At 47.7% G+C, this 13,184-nt stretch overlaps 1 protein-coding gene across 5 annotated transcripts in view; it reads right to left on the minus strand.

The window, feature by feature from the left end:
- DGCR8 (DGCR8 microprocessor complex subunit) overlaps positions 1-13,184 on the minus strand; it is a 33,261-nt gene that overhangs the window by 5,191 nt on the left and 14,886 nt on the right. For all 5 annotated transcript variants that reach the window (XM_065522481.1, XM_045363952.2, XM_065522482.1 and 2 more), the window contains 2 exons: positions 12,254-12,336; positions 266-366 (listed from right to left, as the gene is read on the minus strand). In XM_065522481.1, the coding sequence (XP_065378553.1) occupies positions 266-366; positions 12,254-12,336 (184 nt within the window). The remainder of the gene's footprint in view (positions 1-265; positions 367-12,253; positions 12,337-13,184) is intronic.

The raw sequence follows: 13,184 nt of genomic DNA on the forward strand, positions 1-13,184 counted from the left end.
AGCTGCCTCTGAGGAGGCCTGCTCTGGGAAGCCCTTGGGAAATGACCAAGCCTCTCCCCCGACTGCATCTTAGCCAGAGGGGGGAATTCTCCACACGCCCTATTCAGGCCTGCGGGACTGACTGGTGGCCAGGGCCAAGGAGTTGCTGTGTACCAGGGAAACCTGGCCATGCCTCTGCCTTAGGACAAACAGCCACGAGAATATGAGACGCCAGAGAGGAGCTCCCCTGACCTGACTCAGGAGGGGAGGCACCCCCCTACCCTACCTTTTAAGGCACTCGTGGAGGATCTGATATGGAGACAACAGCCCAGCCTTGCTGGTCAGCTCGTAGACCCGCGAGTCCTCGATGCTGATGTGGTTAAAATACTACAACACAAAGCAGAGGCTCATGAGTCCCCACCAGGCCCGCCTGCCTCTTCACGGCTGGGCCTGGGGTTGGCTTTCCCCAGATGCTTAGTATCTGTTCTTGTGAGCTCGCCTAGCACATCATACCCTCAACTCTGCAAGGAACCCACCGGATATGGGACACGCTCCATACCTCACCATCCACTTGCCCATCTCCAGAGCCCACAGCACCCTTCCGCCCTGAGCACTGTGGGACAGAGTCTGGCATCCCAAGAGAGCCCCAGGCACATGGCTGGCTGGCCAGGCCCACCTCATCTGGATCTGATTCTGATCTACAAGGCACCTTTCTCAGAACTCTATAAAGATAAAGCACTTTTGGAGAGAGGCTTTACTATTGTCACAACTGAGACTACAGGAGAGGGAAAGTCAGCCAGACCCAAAAGCTGGCCTTAAAAGGCCCAGCTCCCCAAAGGACAAAGCCCCACACAGCCACACAGAGCCCAGCCCCAGGTGGCCCAGCCCAGCGCAGCTTCCAACAGTGTCATCACCCTGGCTCTGCAGCCAACCCAAGAAGACACACAGGAAGGGCAAGAGAGGCATACAGGTAAACAAGTTCCCTAAGTTACACTCGAGGGGATGGGGAGATTCTGCACAGTTGAGGCATAGGGAAGCTACACTGAGCTGAGGTGCAGAGGCAGCGCCTGCTGTGCCTTCCCCAACTAGGCCTTTGGCTGAAGCTGAGAGCCCCTCCTGGGTGAAAGGAAGACGCCATCCAGCCCACTGTGGAGCATGGACAACCTCCCTGGTGGAGCTGCTGTGACAACATACCACAAACTCAGTGGCTTAGAACAAGAGGTTTATTCTCTCACCATTCTGAAGTCTGAAATCAAGGCCTCAGCAGGGACATCCTCTTTCAGAAGCCTCCAGGGAGCCTCTGCCAGCTCCTGATGGCCCGACACCCCTCGGCTATGGCAGCATTGCTCCGATTTTCATGTGGTCTACTAGCCCTGCCCCTCCTCCCTCTTCTTAGAGAAACCAGACACACCTGATCACACTACCACTCTGCTTCAGTGTGATCTCATGTTAACCCAACTAATTCTATCAGTAATCATCCTCTTTCCAAAAAAGACCACATGCTGAAGTACTGGAGATTACCCATCAGCCACACCCTCACAGAGCTTCCCCCACCGGCCCTGTTCTGGAGAGGTCTGCAGGGACCTGGAGCCTGCCTGGCCCATGGGCAGGGAGGAAGCCTAGACTCAAATGATTCACACACCTCGCCGTGCAGGCCCCACAGTGTGGCAAGCCCACTCCACAGGGACGCTGGCCCTACAGACAGGGCAGCGGGCAGCTCCTCTGCCCTTACCACTCCAGTAAGCAGCAAGAAGGCCAACTCGCTGCAACTGCATGGAAGAGGAAGGCACTAGCACTGAGGTTGGCAAGCGAAAAATCCTCACAGTATGGCTTGGCTACGGTCTTCAAATAGGTCTCCAGAAGACACTGCTCCTCTCAAGTGCACAAATCAACGTGGGTCTTTTTCCAGGGAAGGTCACTCACCAAGACATCAGGCCCTGGAACCTCAAGGGCTTGTCAACCAGCCAACCAATTAGCAACGTCTAGTGCTCTCGGCCCACAAGGACCCACATACCCCGCGGCTTCGGGACTGGCCCTAGAGAAGCCATGGCCGTGGAAGCTAGAGAGCATGCTCAGAAGTTTCTGGCAAAAGACCTAAGCCAGGATGCCCGGCACCAAGCTGCCTGAAGCCATATGTGCTACTGAGGGTTAACCCGCCAGGGACAGGTGGAGGCTCCAGCTCGTGAGAGCAGATGGATGGCAGAAGCGACCTGCAGACGAATCCCTGTTGCTTCTGACAAACAGCACAGGAGAAACCTAAGCAATCAGTGCCTGGGAGATGCCAAAGGACCATGCGGGAGCACCACAGACGCCTGACACCTCTCCATTCCACTATCTAGATGAAATGGACCAATGCCTGGCAAGACACAAACTATCTCAGTAGCCTCAACAGCCCTACACCTGTTCAAGAAACTCAACAGTAGTTTAGAGTAGTCGTAGTTATAGTTAGTAGTTCATACAGTAGTAGTTTAAAACTTTCCCACTAGGAAAACTACAGGCCCAAATTTTAAGGAAGAAATGATACCAATTCTACATCTCTCTTGCCCTTCTGAAAAACTCAGGAGGAGGGCTATTTCCCCTTCACTTGACGACACTAACCGTACCATGACATTAACATCCAGAACACAGATGCAGTGGGGAACTAGCAAATTAAAGCCATTAACACACGAAAAGGAATATAAACCATGCCCAAGTAGGACTTATTCCAGGAACACATTTTTAAAAAATCAACATAATTAACTATATTGACAAATAAAAGAAGAAAATTGGATACGGAATCTACAGAAAAACTACTAGAATAAGTCAGTACAAATAAAACAAATTCTAGCTCTGTATGCTAGCAATAAACAATCAATCAGAACTAAGGTACTATTCACCACAGTGCCACGCATAAAATATTTAACTATAAATCTAGTAGAATATACACAGATGTGATGAAATCTATGTGATCAAAACTGCCGACCACCCATGAAAGATATCAAAGAAGACCTAAATAAATGGACAGATGAACTATGTTTATGATTTGGAAAATTCAATATTGTTAGGATGTCCATTCTCCCCAGATTGATCTACAGGATCAATTCCAATCAAAATGCAGGCTTTTTTTTTTTTTTTAAGATGGAGTTTCGCTCTTGTTGCCCAGGCTGGAGTGCAATGGCACAATTTTGGCTCACTGCAACTTCACCTTCCGCCTCCTGGGTTCAAGTGATTCTCCTGCCTCAGCCTCCTGAGTAGCTGGGATTACAGGTGCCCGCCACCACACCCGGCTAATTTTTGTATTTAAGTAGAGATGGGGTTTCACCATGTTGGCCAGGCTGGTCTCGAACTCCTAACCTCAGGTAATCCACCCACCTCAGCCTCCCAAAGTGCTGGGATTACAGGTGTGAGCCACCGCACCCAGCCCAGAACTTTTTATGGAAACTGACATACTGTTTCTGAAGTCTACATGGAACAGCAAAGGACCTAGAATAGCCAAAACAATTTTTTGAGAAAGAATAACAAACTCGGCCGGGCGCAGTGGCTTAAGCCTGTAATCCCAGCACTTTGGGAGGCCGAGACGGGTGGATCACGAGGTCAGGAGATCGAGACCATCCTGGCTAACACAGTGAAACCCCGTCTCTACTAAAAATACAAAAAAAACTTAGCCGGGCGAGGTGGCAGGCGCCTGTAGTCCCAGCTACTCGGGAGGCTGAGGCAGGAGAATGGCGTGAACCCGGGAGGCGGAGCTTGCAGTGAGCTGAGATCCGGCCACTGCACTCCAGCCTGGGTGACAGAGCGAGACTCCGTCTCAAAAAAAAAAAAAAAATAACAAACTCGGAGGATTCCCACTATCTGATTCCAAGACTTCAAGTCATCAGCAAAGTGTGGCATCAGTGAAAGGACACACAGCTCAAGAGACAGTAGAGAACCCCGAAACAGACACACTTCCACGGTCACCTAGTGACTGAGAAAGGTGTGAGGGCAATGCTAACGTAAGCGTGCACCTGCCGCATGGCCCAGCAACCCCAACCCAGGGGTTTACCTGAAGGAAACGAATCTGTCCATCACACACAGACCTGGACAGCCTTACAGCAGCCTTACTGCCCATCACCAAAACCTAGAAACCTGCCAGTGTCCCTCAAGGGAGAATGGAGAGATGCACTGAGGGGCACAGCCACCTGGTGGCCAGCACTCAGGAGTACAAATGACCACATGACGGATGCATCATACCACACCAAGCCACAGGCCAGGTTCAAAGGCTACCTACCATGTGATTCCACTGAGAGGACATTCAGGATCTGGCAAAACTACAGGGGAAGTTCAGTGCCCACCAGAGGATACAGGTGGCAGAGTTTGGCCAACAAAGGAGCATGTGGGAGTGTACAGAAATGTTCCGCATCTTGATTGCAGTGTTGGTTACATGACTGCATTTGTCAAAACTCATAGTACTGCACGAAAAAGTGAATTTAACTCTATGTAAATTTTAAAATAAGTTGAAAAAAAAAAAACACTTGGTCACTAATACCTAAATTTAATAGCCACGAAACACCAACCCACAGCTAGCAACAAAATACCAAGAAGAGATCACCACAAGCTTTATGAAAAGGAAATGATGCCAGTTCTGTTCCTCTTTTTCCCTTTTTAATCAAGTAGCACACATACGTGGCCACCACACCTCACAGGCATCAACCCACCCTCCTGCCACGTCTGCCCCACCTCCGGAGTCCACACGAGGAGGGGATGCCACCCCACGCCCCAGGCTGTCCAGGGGACAGTCCAAGGACAGGTGTTGGCACCTCTGCACAGGCAGCTGGGAGGGGCAGGGGGCAGGAGCACAACCTGAGAGCCTCACTCAGGAGGACCAGCAAATAGGAACTTCCAGGAACAGGAGACAGCCAACCCTGTCTAAACCCGCGCCCTACCACTGAGGGAAAAGCTACTTTCCCCTCTGACAGATTTTAAAATGGGGACATGACAGATGACATATATACAAATCAGAGGGTCAAAGAGCTTCTCAGGAGGGACACATACAAAAGGCACCCTAAACCAAGGCATGGCATCATAAAAATACATCGTCTTCTCTCAGGTTCCCAGAACAGAGCTCTTAAAACCCTGAGGATTTCCTGAGGCTAAGTTTGTCTGTGATTCAAAACGACCCCACCACAGTGCTTATGCTGAGATGGCTCAGGGTGGGCTCCCTAGAGAGATCAAATGTGTCATTAGAGGGGAGGAACTCTCAGCCCTTCATGAAAAATAAGTTTCGCAGCACACCAACATGGCACAAGTATACATATGTAACAAACCTGCACGTTATGCACATGTACCCTACAACTTAAAGTATAATAATAATAAATAAATTAAAAAAAAAAAAAAAAAGAAAAATAAGTTTCGTAAGTAAAATGTTCTTCCTGAGTTCCCTGAGTCCTAGCAAATTTCCAAGCATGAGGAGGGGTCCTGTGCTGGGTGGTGGGGTTCCCATTTGCAGCTGGCACAGGAAGTGGTGGCAGTCCCACAGAACTGAACTCCTTACCTGGGGAGATCTGACGCTAGCTCCAGACAGACTGTAGTGTGGGAGGCCCGGAGGAGGGTGTGGAAAAAGCCCCAGGCAGGCGAGTCTACAGCGGAAGCCACCACATGCCCCACCCCCATGTCCTTCTCCACCTGGGGAAACCTATTCTTTCTCAGACTACTTTGCAATATAGTTTCTGAAAAGCTTCTCCACTTCACAGAAGAGCCCCAGAACCGAGGCTGAGAACCTGACTCCCAGCTGGGCCCTCTTCGGGCGCCAGAACCCATAGTGGTTCACGGACATTTCCACCACCCCATAGCAAAGAAAAGGCAGGGCTTTTACTCAAACAGGAAGGTGGCGTGAGACCCATACAACTCAGGCACCATCATCTGCAACAACCCATGCTAAGAGTCTTGGTGGGCAGGGGTCTACGCAAGCGCTTCCCCAGAGGGCCTTGGAAGCCTCCCTGGGAGCCATCTTTCCCACAGTTGGATCACTCAGAAATAAAAGTCAAATGTGGCCGGGCGCAGTGGCTCACACCTGTGATCCCAGCACTTTGGGAGGCCAAGGTGGATGGATCACGAGGTCAAGAGATACAGACTATCTTGGCCAACATGGTGAAATCCTGTCTCTACTAAAAATACAAAAATTAGCTGGGCATGGTGGCATGCGCCTGTAGTCCCAGCTACTCAGGAGGCCGAGGCAGGAGAATTGCTTGAACCTGGGAGGTGGAGGTTACAGTGAGCGGAGATCGAACCACTGCACTCCAGCCTGGCGACAGAGCGAGACTCCATCTCAAAAAAAAGGTACAAATGTGACTCTTCCTGGAGCAGCTAGTACTTGGAGACTGTGCTTGATCCAAGTGCGGCCTGCGATCTGTCTGCCTGTCCATGATGAAGCAGTTACATAAAGCACAGAAAAAATGTAGAAACTTGAGAGCAAGAGGCTGGGTGTGGTGGCTCACGCCTGTAATCCCATCACCCTGGGAGGCTGAAGCAGGAGGACTGCTTGAAGCCAGGAGTTCGAGAAACTTAAGAGCAAGTTAGTACTACCATGGACACTTAACCATATTTTACAATAGCCCCAGTACACAAAGATGACAAAACTTTACAAAACCATAAAGTAGTTCTAGAATGGCTGAATAAAGATCTTCAAAATCTGCTCTCCTCCATCAAAGCAACAAGAACACTAGCAAAAATAGTCAGAATCAATTCTTTCAGAACTCTGGAAAGTAAAGAAAGGCTTTCAACAATCCGAGGAGTGTTGATTCAAGAAAGACAATGAGTCTTGCTAAGAACAAGAAGTTGCTGGCATCTTAACTCACCCCATTCCCAGCCTTTCTCTCCAGCTCTGTGGTAGCCACTCAATGCAGAATGGGTCCTCAAGGCCCCAGGCCCAGAGAACTGTCACTGTTGGGTCCACCTGGCCACTCTCTGGAAAAGCCTCATGGCAGGACTTGTCTTTATTTGACCTCACTCAGTGAAAACAGCCCAGTTCCTCAGAGCATTTGTCAAAAGGAGTCAGCAGCAACTGTTTCACCCTGCAGCTGCCAGAGGCTGGGGCACTAGTTGGGCAAACAAGAGGCTGGCCAAGAACCTGAGAAGGAAAAGTTGGATATGTCCTTGGGCCTCTGAAAGGCTCTAGCGTATGTCTGGAGGTGGCTGCATGCGGGCCCAGGAAAACCTCCCAGCTGATTGACCTGGAGGCTCTGTGCAGGTGGCAGACAAAGGCTAAGACAGTTAGCAGCCACCGGAGCACACCAGGTGAGCCCCACAGACCCACAGACCTCAGCACAGGCCGGGAGACTTACTGGCTCAGGGAATTTAAGAAAATCCCTGTCCAGGCCGGGCGCGGTGGCTCACGCCTGTAATCCCAGCACTTTGGGAGGCCGAGACGGGCGGATCACGAGGTCAGGAGATCGAGACCATCCTGGCTAACACGGTGAAACCCCGTCTCTACTAAAAAAATACAAAAATTAGCCAGGCGCAGTGGCGGACGCCTGTAGTCCCAGCTACTCGGGAGGCTGAGGCAGGAGAATGGCGTGAACCTGGGAGGCGGAGCTTGCAGTGAGTGGAGATCACGCCACTGCACTCCAGCCTGGGCGACGGAGCGAGACTCTGTCTCAAAAAAAAACAAAAAAAAACAAAAAAAACAAAAGAAAATCCCTGTCCAAGCATCAGGAGACCACTCAGCTAAAGGGCCAGTGTATTCAGTGGCCACAAATCACAAAGAATACACACTTCACAAAATCAATCTAGGAAAGTCACTATTATGAGGCAAACTGTCACCCCCAAATTTACATGTTGAAGTTCCTCAAAATGCAACAGTATTTGGAGACAAGGTCTTTACAGAGGTCATCACGTTACAATGAGGTCATTAGGGTGGGGCCTAATCCAGTGAGACAGGTGTCTCTCTAACAAATGGAGAATGTGGAGACCAACATGCACACAGAGAGAAAGGCATAGACATGAAGATCGCTATCCTTCACCCACGGAGAAAGGCCTTCTCTTAGCCTTCTGACACTTTCATTTTGGACTTCTGGCTTCCAGAACTTTGAGACTATACATCTCTGTCATTTAAGCCTCCCAGTATGTGATACTTTGTTACAACATCCCTAGCAGACTGATACAGTCACAAATAGAGAGCAAGGACATATGACAAAAACTATAAACTTAAGGGAGGTGGGGTAATCTGATTTCCAGAGTTGCCATATATTTTAAATGTCCAATTCTCAACAACAACAAAAAATTCTGAGACAAGCAAAGAAATAGGAAAATAGAGACAGCCTATACATGAAGGGAAAGGCAGTTTAATATACACGTTCTCTGAGGACTGGACTTACCAGAAACAGATTTTACATCACCTACAGAAAACATGCTCAAAGGACTAAGAAACCATGTCTGAAGAACTGAAGTATAATGCCAGCACAGTGACTCACGCCTGTCATCTCAACACTTTGGGAGGCTGAGGTGGGCAGATTGCTTGAGCCTAGGAGTTTGAGACCAGCCTGAGCAATATGGCGAAACCCCATCTCTATCCCCAGCAAAAAATACAAATATATATTTTTTTATATATAAAAATATATAAAAATTATATATATATATATATATAAGTTATATATATATGGTTTTTTTTTTTTTTTGAGACAGAAGTCTCACTCTGTCACCAGGCTGGAGTGCAGTGGCGCAGTCTCAGCTCACTGCAACCTCCACTTCCTGGGTTCAAGAGATTCTTCTGCCTCAGCCTCCCGGGTAGCTGGGATTACAGGCACCTGCCACCACGCCGAGCTAATTTTTGTATTTTTAGTAGAGATGGGGTTTCACCATGTTGGCCAGGATGGTCTCGATCTCCCGACCTCATGATCCGCCCGCCTCAGCCTCCCAAAGTGCTGGGATTACAGGCGTGAGCCACCACGCCCGACCCTATATATATAACTTTTTAAAAAAAGAATTAAAGTATAAAAACAATACATTACCCAATAGATAATTTCAAAAAAAAAGGATAGAAATCATGAAACAGTCACTAGAGGGGTTCACCAGCAGAACCTGAGCCGACAGAAGATAGAGGAGCAAACTTGAAGACAGGGCAACTGAAATAATCCACTCTGAGAGACAGAAAGAAAAAAGAACAGAGAAGAAACAATAAAGCCTCAGAGACCTGTGAGATATCAAGTGTAACAATTTACTGACCAAGAAAAAGAAGAAAACCTCAAACTACTGAAATCAGGAATGATAGCAACGGACCATCACAACCATATAGAAATAAAAAAGGGTCATATGGGGATACTAGGAACAAATATATGCTAATCAATTAGATAATCTATATCGAATGGGAAAAAAATTCCAAAACAGACACAAACTATCAACACTGGCTCAAGAAGAAATAGATAATCACAACAGCCCTATAACAAGTAAGATTGAATTAGCAATTAAGTAGCTCTGGACAAAGAAAAGCCTGGGACCAGAAGGTTTCACTGAGCACAGTCTATCAAACATTTAAAAAATGAACACTAATCCTTCACAAACTATCCCACACAACAGAAGAAAGAGGAACATGTTCCAACCATTTTTATGAGGCCAGTATTATCCTGATACCTGCACCTGTTGTTACACTGGACAAAGATATCACAAGAAAACTACAGATCAATATTGCTTATAACTACAAATGCAAAAATCCTTAACAAAATACCAGCAAAACGAATCCAGCAACATATTAAAAAATTCATTATATGTCATGACCAAGTGGGATATATCCCAGGAATGCAAGGTTGGCTCACCATTCAAAAACCAATATAATACACTATATTACTAAAATAAAAGACAAAAAAAAAAAAATACATGATCATCTGAATAGAAGCAAAAAAACACTGACAAAATCTAACATCCCCACAAAAACTCTCAGCAAACCAGGAAGAAAAGGAAATTTCCTTATTCTGATAAAAACCTACAGCTGACAATAGCACACTAAATGAAAGAAGCCAGTCACAAAAGACCACATATCGTATGATTCCACTGATATGAAATGTCCAGAGTTGGCAGATATATAGAGACAGAAGACAGATTAGTGGCTTTTGGTGGTTGGAAAGAACTAAGAGTGAATGCTAATGGGTATGGAGTTTCTTTTGGGGGTGACGAGATATTCTAAAATTAGGTAGTTATGATGGTTATACAACTCTGAATATACAAAAATCCACATAGTTATAAAATTTAAAAGGTCAAACTTAATACTATGTAAACTATCTCAATAAAGCTATTATATAAATAAGAATGCAGCCTTCAAAATTTCAGAAGCCCTTGCTACAAATAACCATTTACCCAAAAAGGTGTACAGCTAGTTTTATTGTTTTTGTTTTGTTTTTTTGAGACGGAGTCTCGCTCTGTCCCCTGGGCTGGAGTGCAGTGGCCGGATCTCAGCTCACTGCAAGCTCCGCCTCCCAGGTTTACGCCATTCTCCTGCCTCAGCCTCCCGAGTAACTGGGATTACAGGCGCCCACCAACTCACCCGGCTAGTTTTTTGTATTTTTTAGTAGAGACGGGGTTTCACCGTGTTAGCCAGGATGGTCTCGATCTCCTGACCTCGTGATCCACCCGTCTCACAGCTAGTTTTAAATGGTTCTTCATATGGCTGACCCTTGAACAACATGGATTTGAACTGCATGGATTTGAACTGCATGAACAACATGGATTTGAACTGCATGTTCACTTATACAAAAATTTTCTTCTGCCTCTGCCACCCCTGAGACACCAAGGTAAACTCCTCCTCTTCCCGCTCCTCCTCAGCTATTCAACATGAAGATGTGGAGGATGAAGACCTTTATGATGTTTCCATTTCAAGAATAGTAAATAAATTTTTTCTTACGATTTTCTTAATAACATTCTTTTCTGTAACTTACTTTAATGTAACAATACAGTATATATCAGGGGTCCCCAACCCCCAGGCCACGGACAGGTACCAATCCATGGCCTGTTAGGAGCCGGGCTGCATAGCAGGACATGAGTGAAGGGGGCGGGGGTGCGGAGTGAATGAGCAAGTGAAGCTTCATCTGTATTTACAGCTGCTCCCCATCACTCATTTTATGCCTGAACTCTGTCTCCTGTCAGATCAGCAGTAGCATTAGATTCTCACAGGAGTATGAACCCTATTGTGATCGGTGCATTCAAGGGATCTAGGTTGTGCACTCCTTATGCAAATCTAATGCCTGATGATCTGTCACTGTCTCCCATCATCATCAGAGGGAACCATCTAGTTGCAAGAAAACAAGCTCAGGGCTCCCACTGGTTCTACATTATGGCGAGCTGTATAGTTATTTCAATACATATTATAATGTAGCAATAACAGAAATTAAGAGTACACAATAAATGTGACGTGCTTGAGTCATCCTGAAACCATCCCCGCCCCCCAACACCGTCTGTAGAAAAATTGTCTTCCCTGAAACTGATCCCTGGTGCCAAAAAGGTTGGGGACCACTGTAGTAATATGTACATAACAAAATATGTGTTAACCAATTATTTATGTTATTGGTATGGCTTCTGGTCAAGAGTAGGTTACCAGTAGTTAAGGTTTGGGAGGACTGAAAGTGATGCGTGAATTTTTGACCTCATGAGAGGCTGGTGCCCCTAACCTCCACATTGCTCAAGGGTCAAGTGTATAAAGAACAATCTAGGGCCGGGCACAGTGGCTCATGTCTGTAATCCCAGAACTTTGGGAGGCTGAAGCAAGTGAATCACCAGAGGTCAGGAGTTCGAGACCAGCCTGGCCAACATGGTGAAACCCTATCTCTACTAAAAATACAAAAATTAGCCAGAAATGGTGGCACACACCTGTAATCCCAGCTACTCAGGAAGCTGAGATAAGAGAATCACTTGAACCCGGGAGGCGAAAGTTGCAATAGGATCAGGATCCAAGTCTGTCACCGCCAAGGTGATAGAGCAAGGCTTCATCTCAAAAAAAAAAAAAAAAAAAAAATCTAAATCTTGTAGACTCTGCCTCAAAGATTCATTCCCATCACAAACCTACATGTACCCGACATTTACGGTGCACACTCAATGCTGCAAAACAGAGGACAAAAATCTCTAAGAAAAAGGACATTTTTTCTCTGCCTATACAAAGACAGGCAAGTTTCCTCTTTTATGAAAATACAAACAGAAGAACCTGGAGGCTGGATGACTAACCTGCAGGGCATGGAAGGCATAGGCACAGCCCTTGGACACCCCCAACTCACACTAATAGGGCAGGGTAGCCACACTGCACCCGCAGCTCCCAGTAGGGCAGGACCACAACACTCACCTCAAGTTCTTCACTGTCTTTGGGCTTCTCTTCCGAGGTCTGTTTAACAAAGTCAGGGATGAGGATTTCCAGTGTAGCTCGGGCTATGAAAAAAAAGAGCCTGAGGGTAAGGCTTGGGCGCTGCCCTCTTCTCACCATCCTGCAGAGTGAACTGTGCACTGCTGCCTCCCATCCCCACAGCTCAGGGGCTGAGCGAGGGCCCTGAGGAGTGGCAGCACTTCAGAGACAGGGTCAGGACAGGACAGACGAAAAGCCCGTTCTAAAGAAAAGAGACGTGGGGCAGGCTGCCGGAAAGCCTCACAGGCCATACTGGGTATGTGCGCTCTCACCCTGGGGTCCTGGGAGCAGGCAGGGAAGAGCTCAGAGCTGTGTGTTAGGGAACCACTTTGGTGGTACGCGAGAAAACAGCTTCGTGGGCCCTGGACCACACAGGGAGGCCTGAGAGCAGGCTGCTGCAGGCACCTAGACCAGGTGGCAAAGGCAGTGGCTGGCGTGGGTGGAGAGATGCAGCCAGGTCTGAGAGACGTTAGAGGGGGCTGCCGGAGGGCAGAGCACAGGCATGGCCACTGGGGTCAGAGGTGCCGTAGCCAACGGCTGATGGCTCCATAGACCCCACAGAGCTATGAGTGCTGGCAAGACATGGAGCCAAGATGTCTATAAGGCAGCCAGAGTCTGGGCAGGGGAAGTAGGTTCCAGCACATGGGGAGGAAAGCGGGTGACCCCGCAACGGGAAGAGCACACAGCCATGCCCAAGGCATCTCCACCCCCACACAAGACCCCACTGCAAGTTATCTGTCAAAACCTCCACCACACCCACTTTGTTGAGCTGCAAAAGTCTCTTAGGCAGAATCTCTCTAAGATGGGCAGTAGGTATTCTGGAAAACGCATGCCAATGACAGATACCTCAAGAATTGACCTGTGGGTGCCAAGG

The sequence above is a fragment of the Macaca fascicularis genome, chromosome 10, assembly GCF_037993035.2.
Source record: "Macaca fascicularis isolate 582-1 chromosome 10, T2T-MFA8v1.1".
NCBI classification, from domain to species: domain Eukaryota; kingdom Metazoa; phylum Chordata; class Mammalia; order Primates; family Cercopithecidae; genus Macaca; species Macaca fascicularis.